Below are 17126 nucleotides of genomic sequence, written 5' to 3'. Positions count from 1 at the left end.
TTAGAGAAACACTGTTCTTACTCGAGCCATTACTATGGATTCAACCTCGGAAAAGTTTCTCCTTTCTTATTAAGGAACAATAGCTGAATTGGGATAGCATGTTTAAAAACCAGAAATCTCATGTAAAAGCAAAGTAATGAGACTTGTTAAAATTCATCAGTAGGTTATTACTTTTGAAGTTGAACTGATTCTCATCTTTTCTTAGTTAAGATACTAGCAAGGATATCTTTTCTTTTGTATAGTACCCAGTGTTACTTAACAGGAGAGTGTGGGGTAACCTTAATCTAATCATTTATCTCTTTTCTGCCTCTCTCAATCCCTGACTATTGTAGATGTAAAGGGCATCACAAGGTTGATTTTACATTGATATGGCTTATACAAGGTTATTTGATTAATTGAAAATTATGAACCAATAATGAAACGAAAAAGGATATCTCTAAAATCTATAATCTTTAGTATCCACATAAAATTAATACACAAAATAATTTCAATGTAATAGTTATGTTTACTTGTTTCTCATAACAGGTATAATGTATAAACAATGGTATTACCAATTTACGTTGAACTGTAACCCTAATTTACATAATTTTATCAATTGACTGTACGCAGTTTTATAAAATTTCTCTAAGACATTAGAAATTTTCGAATGCAATTTCTTCAATAAGGATTTTCTATTGTCCACCGATCATTATTATTTAAATGATCTCATATCTGTTTAAGGGAATAAATATGTCAGGTATTGGGTAGAAAAAAATAGCCTCTCTTCCAAATGGGAAATTTAGACCGTTTATTTGTATCATGTATTTTTTGATTAATATTTCAAAACAATTATGTAAGAAGGATAGTTATAACAATTGTATATTACAAATGTACTTTTTTGAAGGTTCTCCTACCAATTCTGGAACTAGCAATGCTTACTTTGAAGAAGTTTGCTTTGCCTGGGAATTTTCAAGGAGACTTGCCTTGTTCAGTGAAGATCACTACTTTAGTGAAGATATCTACTTTTTGGGAATAGGAAATGAATATAAGGCAAACTATATTATTTAGACTAATCAAGATAACTTTATCTTTTAACTCTTTCTGGCACTGATAGATTTAACTATATATGTGCTCATTCCATTTTATTCATAGAAAAGTGATCAACTCCAAATTTTTCTGTGAAGGCTGTATTAGTTTTCTGTAAGTGTTCTTGTTTGTTTTCAAATTGTATATAAAACCAGCACCTTGTACTCCATGATTGCATTAATTTGCACAGCTAGGATTTAATTTTTTAAAAAAAGCATTTTACTTTTCATAGGTTTCTATGACTATTACATACACTTGATGACTGTATGTAGCAAAAACTTGTAATCTCATAGCTATTAAGCCAGCAGTTAAAATCAGTATCACTGGACTGAAATTCAGGGGTTGTTAGAGCCACACTCCCTCAGGAGGGACTAGGGGAGAATCTGTTCCCTGACACTTCCAGCTTCTGGTAGCTGCTGGCCTTCCTCAGCCAGCATCCCCCTCAGTCTAATCTCTCTCTTCTTGGTCACCACTGTCTTCTCCTCTCGTATGTGTAAAATCTCCCTCCATGATTGCCCTCCTGGATGATCCGGGGAATCTTCCCACATCCTTACGCACATTTGCAGAGAACCTCCTTTTTGTCAGAGAAGGTGTCATTAGTAGCCTCTGGGGAGTAGGATGTGGGTATCTTTTGGGAGGTCATTTTCAGCCTCCCGCAATGTCACAGAGATTCTTTCCTACATAATCTTACTGAATACTAATTTGATCCAGCAGGAATAACAAGCAAAACTGTGAATAAAAATTATACAAATAGGTCCTTTCCTTTAACAAAAAAGTATAAGGATTAAAATTTTAGTTGAATTTAAATAAGATTTAGAAACTTCATTTTAAATTACATGAAGCTGTTTTAAAATTAGATATTATAAATTCTATCTATCCAATATGTTAAATTAACTTTTATACCATATTATTTGTGAATATTAAAAACATTAATTCTTTTTGATTCAGGTTATTTGGTAGAATCATCAGACTCTCCTTTGGATTATCACTTACTTTCCTACTCAGTCATAAACTTTTGATTATTTTTTCTAGTATCTGTTTTTATGACACACACTGCTAAAAATTACTTAAATTATACTATGCATTACATACTTGTGTGTGTCTATTTCTCTTTCTCTTTCTCTCATGTGTGTGTGAGGCGGTGTTGCTCAGTCACCTTGGAGCAACATATACACGCACACAAAATACTGCCAGTCAGCATGTGGACCAGCGTGCCGGTTGGCAAATAGCCAATGACCTGGGCCTTCATGGTACCATCCTTCCCATCTTAATGTTCCAGAACTCAGCAGAACTCAGCTTTTTTTAAAACTTTATTCAAATTAATATGAGGGTACAATATTTAGGTTACATTATTCTCACTTCCAGGGTAAAGTTCCTTTGGTAGAAGAGCCCCTCACCCAGGGGGCCTGTTAGACACCCTTACAATGTGCACATTAGGTGAGATCCCACCTCATGCCTCCCTCCTTCTGCCATACATCATCCCCCCCACCCCTTCTGCTTCCCTCTAGCCCTGAACTGGACTATAATAGTGTTTTATTATTCTTAGGCGCATGTAATTGTTTATATATTGATTCAATATTAGTATGGAGTGCATTGGATATTTTTTCATTCTTGAGATACTTTACTAAGAAGAATGTGTTTCAACTTTATCCAGGTAAAGATAAAAGATGTAAAGTCCCCATCTTTTTTAATGGCTGAATAATATGCCACAGTATACATATACCACAGTTTGTTGATCCATTCGTGGGTTGATGGGAACTTAGGTTGCTTCCAGTACTTGGCAATTATGAATTGAGCTGCAATAAACATTCTAGTGCAAATGTCTTTGTGGTAAAATGATTTTTGTTCTTCTAGATAGATACTTTAGCTCTTTGAGGATTCTCCATACTTCTCTACAAAAAGGCTGTATTAGTTTACATTCCCACCAGCAGTGTAGAAGTCTTCCCTTCTCTCCACAGCTATGCCAGCATCTGGTGTTCTGGGACTTTGAGATGTAGGCTAATCTTGCTGGAGTTACGTGATATCTTAGAGTGGTCTTTATATAACTTAGCTTTTAATGGGATAACAGCTGGTAAATTAAGGGCGTTTGTACAGTGGCCACGATCTCATCTAATCAGTGGGCACATAATGTGCATGTTGTTAAATTATATTGTGTTTATGTATGTGTATATCAAGACATCATGTTGTAATCTGAGTATATGCAATACTTGTCAATTATAACTCAAGAAAGCTGAATTTAAGAGGTCAAAAGATATATAGCTTTGTTTTTTTTCTTTTCTCATTACATGTTTTATTTTTAATTATCATGGGTACATAATGGTTGTTTATCTTTGTAGGGTATATATGATGTCTTTATACAGACATATAATGTAAATAGATCATATTAGGGTAATAGGGGTGTCCATTACCTCAGGAATTTAACATTTCTTTGTGTTAAGAACATGCCAGTTCCACTTCTTAAGTTATTTTAAAATATACCCTAACACAGGGGTTCTTAATCTGTGGGCTGTGACCCACAAGAACTGTATTAAAGGGCTGCAGCATTAGGAAGGTTGAGAACCACTGCCTTAACATAATGTTGATTACAGTCACTTTGTTTTGCTATTACATACTATTCATTCTATCTAATGACTTTTGCACCCATTAATCCACTTTATCTCCTCATTCTTCCTATCCTTCCCAACCTTGGGTAATTATTATTCTACTCTTTGTCTCCATGAGATAAAGTGTTTTAATGTTTAGTTTTCACATATAGATTAGAACATGCGAGATCTATGTTTTTGTGCTTGACTTATTTCACTTAAGGTATGTTCTCCATTTCTATCTATGTTGCTGCAAATGACAGGATTTTCTTCTTTTTTGTGGCTATATAATTTTATTTCCTGTCTATACCACAGTTTCTTCTATCTGTTCATCTGCTGATGGACTCCTAGTTGATTAAGAATCTTGGCCTTTGTGAATAGCACTGCAATAAACGTAACGGCTTTTTGATATTCTGAATTCCCCTCCTTTGTATATATACTCAGCAGTGGAATTGCTGAATCATGTGGTAGTTCTATTTTTATTTTTGAAAGGAATCTCCAAAAGTGCACTAATTCATATTCTCGCTCCCAGTGAATGAGGGCTCCTCTTTCTCCACATCTTCACCAGCGTTTGTTATTGCCTGTCTGTTTTGATAAAAGCCATTTTAATTAGGATGAAATGATCTCATTGTAGTTTTGATTTACATTTCCCTCATGATTAATGATGTGGACATTTTTCTTTCTTTTTGGCCGGAGCTGGGTTTGAACCCACCATCTCTGGCATATGGGGCCGGCGCCCTACCCTTCTGAGCCACAGCTGCCGCCAGGAACATTTTTCATATACCTGTTGGCCATTTGTTTATATTCTTTTTAGAAATGTCTATTCAGATTCTTTGCCCATTTTAAAATGAGTTTGTGTGATTTTTTTCCCCTTCAGTTGTTAGAGCTCCTTGTCTAGTCCAGTTGTTAATCTCTTGTCAGATGGGGAGGTTGCAGATATTTTCTCCCGTTCTGTGGGTATCTCTTCCTTTTGTGGATCATTTCTATTGATGTGCAGAAGCTCTTTAACAGGCTGTGATCCTGTTCTTCCAATTTTCCTTTAGTTGCCTATGCTTTGAGATATTAATCAAGAAGTCTCTGCCCAGACCAATGCCTGAAGCATTTTCCCAGTGTTTTCTTTTAGTACTTTCCCACTGTCAGGGCTTAGATTTAAGTCTTTAATTCATTTTGATTTGATTTTTTATATATGGCAGTAGATACGGATTTAGTTTTTTTCTTTTGCATATGGGTATCCAGTTCTCCCATTTATTGAAGAGGTTGCTCTTTTCCAACTCTGTCCTTGACATGAAGAACAATATTTTATAAATTAGAAATGACTTCGTTTATTTGTTTTTTTTTTTTTTTGAGACAGAGTCTCATTTTGTTGCCCTTGGTAGGGTACCTCGTTTCACAGCAATCTTAAACTCTGGGGCTCAAGAGATTGTCTTGCCTCAGCCCCAGTGGCTGGGACTAAAAGGGCCCACCACAATGCCTGGCTAGTTTTTAGAGACAGGGTCTCACTCTTGCTCAGATTGGTCTGGAACTCCTGAGCTTGGGTGATCTACCACCTTGGCCTCCCAGAGTGCTATGATTACAGGCATGGGCCACTGTGCCCATTGACTTTCTTTGATGTGTATCTATCATGTCAAATAGTTATTTTGATCAATATCTTTCTTTCACTGATTTAAGTAATTTTTTAAAAAAAATAAAAGGTTTCCTTATAACACAGAGAGTCTGGTATTAATATTTGGGCAATTTGAATTATATTCAATATCTGTGTTTTTTTTTCTGTTAGTTTGCTATACATTCAATCATGAAACCTAGAATTACATTCATTACCATCTTCCAAAGTATGCTAACACTTAGTTCTAACCAGCTGAACACATCTAATGTTTTTATATAAAATTGTTGGCCACCTGAGGAGCCTCTTATCTCAGTAATTTTCCAGTGCATGGAAAAATATTTTTCTGCAAGAAGTATTTTAAAAGACCTTCCTATCATGAATAAACATACCACACATGTTTTATTGTCATTTACTGTTTTTATATGTACATTTGAGTTCTAAGTGATTACCCTAAATAAAATTTGACTTTGAACAATTTACTAAGTCAGTTTGACTTTCACTTTCTTTTCACTTTCTTTCAGTTTCTTTTATTCAGTTCTTTATTCTGTCTAATAATTGTCTTGATGGTAACCTCCCATAAGTTAAGGAGATAATTTGCCTCATTAAAGGAATGTGTTAAAACAATTAAAATTTTAAAAATTGCATAAATTATTATAATTGTACCAAATGTCTATTTGGTCTATAAAAAATTATAAAGGTATTTCTTTCATTATTATGTTTCTTATTTGATGTATGTTTTTAAGTTCTATTTTTTTACATTGTGTAAATATCTAACCTATATAGGATATACAATTTGAGTAACATAGCTCTAATCTACAGATGTGTGTCTGTGTGTGATTTACATGATTCATATATTTGTAATCCTTATTAAAACATGTTTTTCAAAATCTAGAAGCTATTAAAGAGACAGGAAATAATAATGTAGAAATATAACTGGAATATAAAAATTGCTGACAATTCTCCCACTCATAGTTCAGTGTATCAATATTTTTCTATTTTTTCTATTTTTTTTGTGGAGTAGGTTATGAGACTGTGTGCTTTTACGTTAGATACAGTATAACCCTTTTTATAAGTTTGAACAAATTTTTACAACCTTCATTAGGATTCAAAGGTATAATTTTTAATAATTGTACATTTTTCAATCATTCAGTTTTTGCTAGTAGAAGTAACCCTACCAATAATACACAAGGATCTATGTTTTGGTTACATCACTGATTACATCCAGGGAGCATACTTTTGTAATTAATATTGTTGAGTCATTGCAGTTACTTTTCTTTGAATTTAAGATACATATTTCGAAATTGCTGTTTAGAGATTTTATAAAATACTGTTTTTATAAAATACTAGCAATGTATGAGATTTTTCCATTTGACAGTATCAAGTGAACTTCGTTACCTATCAGCTACTATTGGACTTACTATTGCAAAATAAATTCAGCCACCTATTTTTCTTTCAATATGATATATAGCATGCTGATATTTTTTTCTGAGTTTTTCTAAAATTTAATTTTAGATTAATATGAGGATATAGATGATTAGGTTACATTGGTGGCATTTGTTAGGTGGATTCCAAGTTGTAATTGAGTCCCTCACCCAGGAGGTGTGCCATGTACCCTTACATTGTGCCTATTAAGTGAGTGGTATGCTGCTATTTTGAGGTTGTGAATTAAATGATATAAAGTCTTGTCCATGTAGAATCTGTCCAATTAAATGATATAAAGTCGATTTCCATGTAGAATCTGAACTCATAAGAAAAATCTAAAATGTACCCTCCTTTCACCCACCCCCAAAATTTCATAAGCAAAGTATAGCCCATAAAGGTTATATTCTTTATTCATTGGAATGTCTCTCAGTTTAGATTTATTATAATATTCTTTTTAGCTACCAAAATCAAAACAGGTTAGGAATAGAAAGTCAAGAGCGAGTTCAAGCGGCTACCAGAGACAAATGTGTAAGTGGCAAAAGCCTAAATTATGGTAACAAAGACACTTCCAAAGTTTAGGACCCCAAAGAATAGAGAAATTTATTATGTAACAATTATGTGTTCCGGATTTGGTAGAAAGCTTTTTTCTATATGTTATTTGTCTATAATTCTGTTACTAAGAAAGAAGGAAATGGGAAATTAAAAGTCTCTACCCCAGCAAGCAACCCTAGTTGTGATGGGACTTTAGAGAAAGTAAAAAAAATGGAACCATTGGAAACACAAATGTTGAAGTAATTCAGTGATTGAGCAAATATTTCTTCGTCAGGTGTGTGATTTGATTTTACCTTACCTACAAGCTTAGAAGTTAATCTTTTATCACTTCATATTTAATAGATTCTGGCAGAAAGCACAGGAAACCTTAAGTTAGACACAAATGATTTTATTCCTCCTAGCACAGTGGGCAGTATGGGCATCTTGTTTGCACTGGTTCCCCTTGTCTTCCAACCTCCACAGGGGTGGTGCTCTGCCGCCCAGAGGGCTGCTGTTCACAGGTGGGCTTTGTATTGTATCTGGGGAGTATTGAGCCTGGAGAATCCATTTTTTTGTAGTAAGTAGTAAGCAAGCCACCTCTGTTGTCTTTAAGGGAGACATTATTTCATTCCTTAAGGTTGCTGGCCACAAAAATATGCATGAGAAATGGCCCTTGTTAACAATGGTTAGGGCCTTGCATTCTTGGCATACTCAGAAAAAGATGTAGAACCATCACAAACTCAAGAAGGGACGGTTCCTTCCAATAGGCATCACCCAATAGCCTCTGAAGGCATTGTATATATAGCAAAATGATGAATTAATGTTGGAGCTATAAGAATAAAATTCAGCATGAAGTAGATCCTTCATGTTCTTTACTTAAAGTTTCAAACACTTTCTCTGCCAACACATTTTTAAAAAGAAGTATTCATTTATGATCTACCTTTGAAGGGGTTATAGATCTATTAGCAAAACAAAGAAAAGATAGATGAATGAATTGGGTGGAGCATTACTCATCGAAAATTAATTCTGTTTCTTCATAGCTTGTTCTGGGTTGATGAGTAAGTAAAGTGCTTTGTCTCAAACAGTTCACTTTTGGAATAAAATATCTTAAAGTGGGTTGGTCCTCTTGATTCATGCTTTTGTGATAAGTTTTGAATAATAGGCATACTTGGCTATAATCAGCTTCAATCAGTGGGAGGGATAATGAGGAAGGGGAAAGAACTATATTCACATAAATTAGACATTCCTTTCACCACTCACCTGCCTCCTACATCATAAACCATGATTTATACTTTTTAGGCATCTGTAGGATTCTGTGGAATCCTGTTTAGAGAAAGCACATAAGTATTGGCAGCTCTATTGTCTGCTACTTGGTGACTTGAGGATTTTTGACAAGTCAATTTTAATATTTGAGCCATAAAGATTTTCTGGAATCAAGCGAGACATAAGTGTGAAAGTCCTTTCTAAACTATGAAGCATTATACAAATATTTAATTACCAAGAATTACGAGTACTTAAGGATTTCTCAGCCAAAGAAGATTGAAGCCTATGTTCTTTCTCAATGTCGACAGCATTATATAGCTCCTAATCGGAACATGTTTTAAATCACATTCCACCTGCTTTTAGAAAGTTTAATAAAAAAAGTAACTTAATAAAAAGGTTACCGTTTCAGTCTCTTGGAAGCTCTGTTTTTATGGCTGGATAAATTCAAAAGTTGTTACTCAGTAGTAACTCTAAAATGGTGGGTTCAGTAAAATTCTATTTGCCTTTCTATTGTTATTTTCTATTATTGGAAACAATAGTGATACTGCTGGCAAATATGGGAATGGATGCTTAAAGGGGACAATGTTTTGTTATGTATGGGACAAAACACATGAAGTAGGATATAACAGAAGTTGAGAAGAGGTGGCAGATTTGTGTATGTACACTCTCCTAGGAGTTAGACCCGCTTTTCTCCTTTAGCTTCCTGAAGATGTTATCGTTAATTGCCATGAAAAGGAAAAGAATAAAAACTGATGTTATAACTCACTTATCTTTTTTTTTTTTAATAGAATAGGATTATTTCCTTCTGTTGAAGCAGCTTTCAAGTAATGTCTTTATCTTTTTAGTATCTACCGTATGTTTAATTTAACCACGCTACTGATGGAAATTGGCAGAATCATAAAACATCCAAGCTAGAAATGACGTTAAGGATCAGATAGTCATAGCAGATGAGGAAAGGAATGTCTTTAGAATTAAAATATGTTTCTGAGGGTCACATGTCTATATGATGGTCTGGAATCTTAAGCTCATTTCTCCTTTCTTACTAGTAGCAGTGCTCATAAGCTATTATGTATCATCTTGGAGTTTGGAAAGTATCGTAAAGCAATAACCTGTCATTCTCTTCTTAGGTAGTTATTACTAGTAAAAGTGGAGAGATCTTGTATCGTATTTCACCATGGGCGAAGTATGTGGTTCGTGAAGGTGATAATGTGAATTATGATTGGATACATTGGGATCCAGAACACTCTTATAAGGTGAGAACAACAAATCCTTAAAAAAAGAAAAAGCTTGTTCCAATATTTCTAGGAAAATTAATTTTTACTTTTATATCTTTTATAGTACTGTTCCACACCTCTCTTCACCTCTGGTTTAGTATTTCACGTCATAGGGCTCCTCTTAAGCTATACATGCATCAGAGTCCATTTTGTGTAGCCAATGAAATATGGAAAAGTTTTTGTTTTATTCTATGCATTTGAGGTTAAAGGGGGAAAAAAAGAATGCTAAGTCACTACTTAATCCCCAGTCTGTAAGGGATACAATTTTGTTTTGAAGCTAGAATATCTGATTTACTAAAGATCGTTCAGTGGTATAATGTTTCTCAAGGTCATGGGTTTAAGCAGGGTCAATGTCTGTAGGAACAAGGAATAGAGAAGACTTATCTCATGGATGTATTAACTAGGGTAATCTTTACTGCTGGATTATTTGCAGGTGTAATATGTATCTTTGAACTTGTTTGTCCTTTAAATTTTTGGAGTTTGTCGATAAATTCTTTGGGTTTGATAATCATCTCTGCATTTCTTGGCTCTTACACTTTCTCTAAGGCTTAGGCTCAAAAAAAAATTTGTTCCATAATATGGCATAAGCCATTCCATAATTCCTCTTTTAAGATAGATATATCATAAAAAGAGTATTTCTCCCCTCCCCCCAAATTTAGTGAATGTAGCCATTGTCTTTTGTACGGCTCCAAATAGTTTCAAATGTTTGGCTAAGTTTATCCACCATTCATTTTAACATATGTGATCAACTAGCGTCATACCTGAATTCCTGGTTTTGTTTTATATGCAATTTTATATTCTCTAGTTTAAGCATTCCAGACCAAAGAAGCCAAGAAGTCTGAGGATTTATGAATCTCATGTGGGAATTTCTTCCCATGAAGGAAAAGTAGCTTCTTACAAACATTTTACATGCAATGTACTACCAAGAATCAAAGACCTTGGTGAGTAGTAACTGTGATTTTTATTCAGATAAAATTTTAATGAGTCTGTTCTCTTATTAGAAAAGCTAATTACAACTGTCTCCTTTTTTGTGTTAAGAGATTAAATATGTAATAGAAATGCATTTTATTTTAGGCTTCTCAAATTGCCCTGTAATAGTGATAGCATAGAAAAGAGAAATGAAATAAGATAGAGCCTAAGAATTTAAGATATTATTTCAATTTCAATTTTAAGTAATGTGAACCCGGTGGCTTTTAAAATTGCAGATAAATATGTAAGCATAATTACTTTTCTACAGGAGAAAAACGTTTATCAATTTAAGTGGTCATTCATCATAACCTGTTCATTTTATTTGTTAGGGAAAAGATCTTTTATGTGTAAGGTACCTACAACACATTTATGTCAGAGGCATTGCCTACAGCCCCTATAGGGATGACGTAGTTAAACATTCATGGAGCATCTTCCAGGAGAGGCACATTGGGCTAGATATTCACATATTGGACTGTAGTGACACAGACACTGTCTTCATGGGAGACAACCAAGAAAATGTATTGTATACTGGAGAGGGATTGAGTATGCTTTAAATCTGGTATTTTCCAGTTTATAAGTAATACTTAAAAAAACATAATTTCATAGCATGCTTAGCATCTAATCCAATGTTTAGACAGGATAATAAGGTATATTTAATTATAATGTTTCTGCTGGAGTCCAAATTTTGGCTACAGGAAAGGTTTGTAATTCAGGTTCTAGTTTTAGGTTACCTACTGATTAACTTTAGTGGTGAAGTCATGTCCCATAAACCAAAATTAATTAAGCGTATGGATAATTTGGCCTTAATTATATTTAATAGGTATTTTGTTAAAATTGCTGTATTTGAGTTATTCTTTTATTTAATAGAGTAATACATTATTTATGATTCATTTCTTACAGAAATTTCAGTAGCGCAAAGATTCTCTTATTCATCCTGGTATCTGAATTGCCTAGCCTAGTACTTTAGAAATAAAGAAATTCAGGAATGATTCATGCCTTCAAACTAATTAGTGATTAAGATGTTGCTTGATCATAACATAATATTTATTACATAGTAGAGGAATAAAATATAGACTATATTTGTTACAAGATACATAGTAATTGACTTATGTTATCTGAGCAGAAGTTTATATTCATATTTCCATCAGGTTTCATAGAGTTTATTTTTTTACAATAGATTAATCAATAGTAACTTTTCAGAAGATTATGAAATCACAGAAAAGTGTATGCCCTTCTTAAAATGTGTAAATTTCTAATATGGAATGTGAATTTGTAATTGTTTCAGTATTGATAATGTACTGAAGCATATGCATGGAGAACTACAAGATATCAACCAAGAAGAATGACATTAATTTGCTACTTGTTTGTTTGTATACAAGTGTTTACAAGTAAAGTTATAGAGTTAAATGAACTGGCATTCAGTATGAATTAATATAAACTGTTACAAATTTGGAAAGCTTATGTGAACTGTACTTTGAGTACAGAATAAGAATATATTCCATGTAAGTTACAGAATTGTAACCTTCAAAGTAATCAAATCATATTTAAAAATTTTGCCAAATTACACTTTGAAGAAGAAAAAACTGACTTTCTTAGCTTTTTATATTTTCTCAGAAACCAAGAGTTTCTTTTCTCTGATTATTTGCTTATATTAAAAATATATTGGTAAATGTTGTAAAATGTTACAGATTTTTAAAATACAATACCTACTATCTGAGTTACTTCACTGACTGTTAAAGCAAAACATATTGGCTTGGAAAGGAGGGGCGTGTGTGTGTGAGTGTGCACAGGCCTGCCCATGTGCATCTTTGTAGTAAATTGATAGTTGCAAAAAATAGTGGGAAACAGAAGCATTAGTGATGACTGCTTTAAAACGACCTTGTTGATAAAATAGATTTGGAAGTATTTCTTATGTTACATGGTAAAAATGACTGAAATATATGGAAAAAGGCAAAATTAAAAAGCCTGTGTCATGCAGTTACTTTTATTTAGCTTTCATAATCTTGGATAGGAATATTACAAGTGCAGCGGAAGTTTAGCATATGTAGATTGACATCTTTAATATCCTAAAACCAAATTAAGGGTAAATTTGCATATCATTTATTGCTTGTTAAAATGAAGACATTTCAAATAGCTAGAATATGACTCTAAGAAATTAACTGTCCAGATTTTGTGTTAGAAGGTCAGACAAGCAAAAAATGGTAAAGTAGAATTTTCAAGATGATTGGAGCTTATAGATTGTATGTAAAACGTGCTGTCTTTAGAACAAGGATGCCTATTTTTCCTTAAAGCATGCCCTTCAGTTTCCACTTGACCTTTGCTCATCTAGGATACAACTGCATTCAGCTGATGGCAATCATGGAGCATGCCTACTATGCCAGTTTTGGGTATCAAGTCACAAGCTTCTTTGCAGCTTCAAGGTAAAATGAAAGACTTTTTCTCTACACTTTTGTTTTCAGACAAAAATTGAAAATGAATTTTTTATACTTCATTTAACATTTTATAACTTATTTGGGGGTTAATAGAGTTAATAGAAGCTGAACATTATCTTTTACTAAGGTCACGTAGACTCTCTTCCCACCTAGCCTTAGAGACTGACCCTGATTTAATGTTGCTTTTCTGGTAAATAATGTGCAGTTACTTACTAAAACTGTTACCAGTTCGAAGGCCCAAGCTTTAGTCAGAAGGTAGTGTCCTATGGAGGCTGTTATTGTAAGAGCTCACATCCTTTTCTGGAAAAAGACTGACTCATGTAGAAAGATTACCAGAAGAGGTCCTTGGTAGGACATATACTACCGACAAAAGGCCTGCCCTTCCTGTCAACTGAAATCCAAGGAATGTGGCATTCTAGGTAGAAAGACACCAAAGGGTCTTAGGACAGTGAGGAGCTGCTGGCCTGAATGACCACACATTGAACAAGTCCAATGTTGCTCTGCTTTGTGGAGTTTTCCATGTGGTGGCAGGTAGACATTAGTGCAATGATCACATATCCTGAGATTTCTACTTATAATAAAATCTAAGAAGAATATAACAGGCTGCTGGAATGGCACACAAGTTTGTAATAGATCTGAATCGATTTTGGACCTGAGACTTACGACATGATTAAGAGTTAACTGGGATAAGAATTGAAGTGGGAGTAGGTAGATAACGTTCTAGACATAGAAAAACAAAATACTGATCCATTGGATGACTTCTGTCTATAGTAGTTCTCCCTGAACAAGTTATCTGTATTTACTGTCTCTGCTCCTGTTCTTTCCTGTTGAGTACAATGGTCATTTCTTAGATGACTTGAATTGTCAGCACCATTTGGCACAACTGGTTACCCTTTTTTTTGCCCCTTGGCTTCTTGAATATTATAACCTCCTATTGTTTTCCCCACCACTACCTTGTGTCAGCTTCTTTATTTCCTTTGCCCTTTCCTTCCTTTTTATCTTTATGATCATTAAACATTGGGCCCATCAGGGCTTCGCCCTTGGTTCCATTGTACATCTGTATGAATAGGTGGGGCTCTCACCAAATCTCATCTTTTATTATGGCTTGAATAAAATATGCCGTGTGTGCCAACTTCCAAATTTATGTCTCCCCCACTGACATCTCTTATGAACTTTAAACAGTGTCTATTTGCCACTGCTACAGGCACCTGCCACAGCACCCGGCTGTTTTTTTGGTTGCAGGTATCATTGTTGTTTAGCTGGCCCAGGCTGGGTTCGAACCCCGCAGACTGGGTGTATGTGGCTGGCGTCCTACCCACTGAGCTATGGGCGCCGCCTGACACTGTGATATTCTAATGCACATCTCATACTTAATGTGTCTAAAATTAAATTCGTGATCTTATCTTTGAACCTATTCCTCCTGCAATGTTCTGTCATTCAATAAATGATGTTTTTTCATCTTCCAGTTGTTCAAGATAAAAAAAAACAAAAAAACTTGTTATTATACTATACTTTTCCCTTTCTCTTCCTCACTGTACCCAAACAAAAACCTAATCATATGTAAAAACAGTATCCAAAATCTGGCTGCCTTAGCTTCCCTTACTGCTACTACACCAGTTCACATTGCTGTTAGCTTTTACCTGGATTTTCCCTAGCTCGTTAACTGGTCACTCTGTTTTCTCTGGTCCTCTTTCCCTTCTTTAACCTCCTCTCTCCCAATTCATGTGTCTGTTTCCTACACAGTGCCCAGAGTAATCACTTTCAAATGAAAGTCAGATTATGTCCCTCTCCGGTTCAGAACTCTAGATCTTTCTGAATAAAAGCCAGAGACCTTACATCAATGGACTAGGCCCTGGTTGGTGCGAGGCTTGGCTGACTCTTTGGGTTCATTCTACTCCAGCCACACTAGCGTATTTGTTCTTCTCTCAATGCTCCTAGCTCATTCCTACCTCAGTGCCCTGCACCTGCTATGTCTTTCTATTGGAATATTCTTCCCTTATATATCTCCATACTTTATTCCTTATTTGTTCTTCCTCAGATACAGGTTTGTTCTTCCCCATGAGACTTTCACTGATAACACTACTTAAAATAGCAAACCTGCCATTTGCATCAGAACCTTTCTTCATTTTACTTCAGAATACTTACTACTATCTGATATTCCACGTATTTTGCTTATTTGTTGTCTCCCAACTAGAATGTAAATTCCATAAGGACAGTGATGTTTGCTTTGTTCGCTGTTGCATCCCTAAGTATAGAAAATTTTATGGCCTGAAGTAAATAATTCAGTAAGTATTTGTCAGACAAAGTAATGAATGAATGAATGAAACTTTAGAGCTGTTCATGTATTGAACATTCTGTCCAATGAGATGACAAAAGGCTGAGTGCTTAGGATAAGGAGTAGAAGGGGCGGAATGCCATAACATAATCTAATGTTTTTGGAAGGAGCCATATTAGGCAGTACAGTGATATTGGCAGGGTTCTTTGTCCTGTGGACATAGGAGCTCAAGCGTGGTGTTATCAAATTTGCACTTTTAAAAGACAGTTTTGTTACTTAGTGGATTGGACCATTAGAAGACTTACTATATACTAAACACTATATTGTATAATTAAAACAAGTTGATCACAGCCCCTGCTGTCAAGAAGCATATAGTCTAGTGAAAAAGAAAGAGACAATGACAAGCGGAGTTATTTATTCAAAGGCAAAGTTGATGCTATGAGAGGCTGTAGTGTTGAAATAATATATAAAAAAGGCCTTACTCTGGGAGTGATTTTTGTTTTCTATTTCATACCAACAAAGAGGCTGCTTTTTTTTTTTTTTTTTAGAAAGAATCTCAAGCTGTCTTCCTCAGTAGAGTGCTGTGGAGTCACAGCAACCTCAAACTCTTGGGCTTACGTGATTCTCTTACCTCAGCCTCCGTGGGGCTAGTAACTGGGACTATGGGTGCCTGCCACCATGCTGGGGTATATTTTTGTTGCAGTTGTCATTGTTGTTTAGCTGGCTGGGGCCAGGTTTGAACCCTCCAGCCTCGGTGTATGTGGCCGGTGCTCTACCCACTGAGCTACCGACGCTGCCAAAGAGGCTGCTTTGCAGGCACATAAAGAGCACGTATGCATGAGAGCTACACATCACTTCTGCTGGGTAGTGGCAGGCATGGCACACTCACTTGGTCCCCTAGTACTAGAGGGCATTGGAGTTTGGAAGTAAGTATGGTGGGGGGAGGAGGAAATACTCAGAGAGCCTCACCCTCAAATGTACATACTCAAAGGGATGGGCAGACACGTAACCAAGGGTGACCATGACTAGCTAGGCTGGGAGAGAGAAATCAGAAGCTATATCGACAGAGAAGCAGAGTTGTACCATTTACATTCTCAAAAGGTAATTTTTGGTTGGGATATAAATACATGTATATTTAATAGCTTGATTTTAATTATTTTTTATTTAATTATTTTAAATTTGCTTCATAACAAATATTTGAAAATTTGGGTTATATCTATCATATCATGCTGAATTTGAGTATTTCAAGTATCTAGTGCTGTTCTGGTAACATAATTGATGCACCGTTGGGTGTTTGCTGTAAATGTGATATAATCTTGTTCTTGCTGTGTTCTTTACCTTCAGTCGTTTTGGAACACCTGAAGAGCTAAAAGAGTTGGTTGATACAGCTCATTCAATGGGCATCATAGTCCTCTTAGATTTGGTACACAGCCATGCTTCAAAAAATTCGGAAGACGGATTGAACATGTTCGATGGGACAGATTCCTGTTATTTTCATTCTGGACCGAGAGGGACTCATGATCTCTGGGATAGTAGATTGTTCGCCTACTCTGGGTAGGTACATACAATTGGAAAATGTTTTCTTTGTTTAAAATTAATGTCAAGGAGTGTCACTAAAGTCATTGTATGTGTACTCTCTCACTGGTACTTAAGGTTCTTAACTTTTTTAATTCTATGAGGAATTTTGCCTTGTTTTCAGTAGCACATACT

At 35.0% G+C, this 17126-nt stretch overlaps 1 protein-coding gene across 1 annotated transcript in view; it reads left to right on the top strand.

Annotated features, from left to right (window-relative positions):
- The window catches only part of GBE1 (1,4-alpha-glucan branching enzyme 1), a 254749-nt gene that overhangs the window by 110740 nt on the left and 126883 nt on the right, over positions 1-17126 (top strand). Inside the window, exons 4-7 of the mRNA XM_003783924.3 lie at positions 9594-9719; positions 10546-10681; positions 13039-13129; positions 16761-16970. Coding sequence (XP_003783972.1) covers positions 9594-9719; positions 10546-10681; positions 13039-13129; positions 16761-16970 — 563 coding nt within the window. The remainder of the gene's footprint in view (positions 1-9593; positions 9720-10545; positions 10682-13038; positions 13130-16760; positions 16971-17126) is intronic.

Source organism: Otolemur garnettii, unplaced genomic scaffold, assembly GCF_000181295.1.
Source record: "Otolemur garnettii isolate 467f Iridium unplaced genomic scaffold, OtoGar3 scaffold00009, whole genome shotgun sequence".
Classification (NCBI taxonomy): domain Eukaryota; kingdom Metazoa; phylum Chordata; class Mammalia; order Primates; family Galagidae; genus Otolemur; species Otolemur garnettii.
The sequence above is the reverse complement of the archived record's forward strand: the minus strand, read 5'-3'. Positions and strand labels throughout refer to the sequence as shown.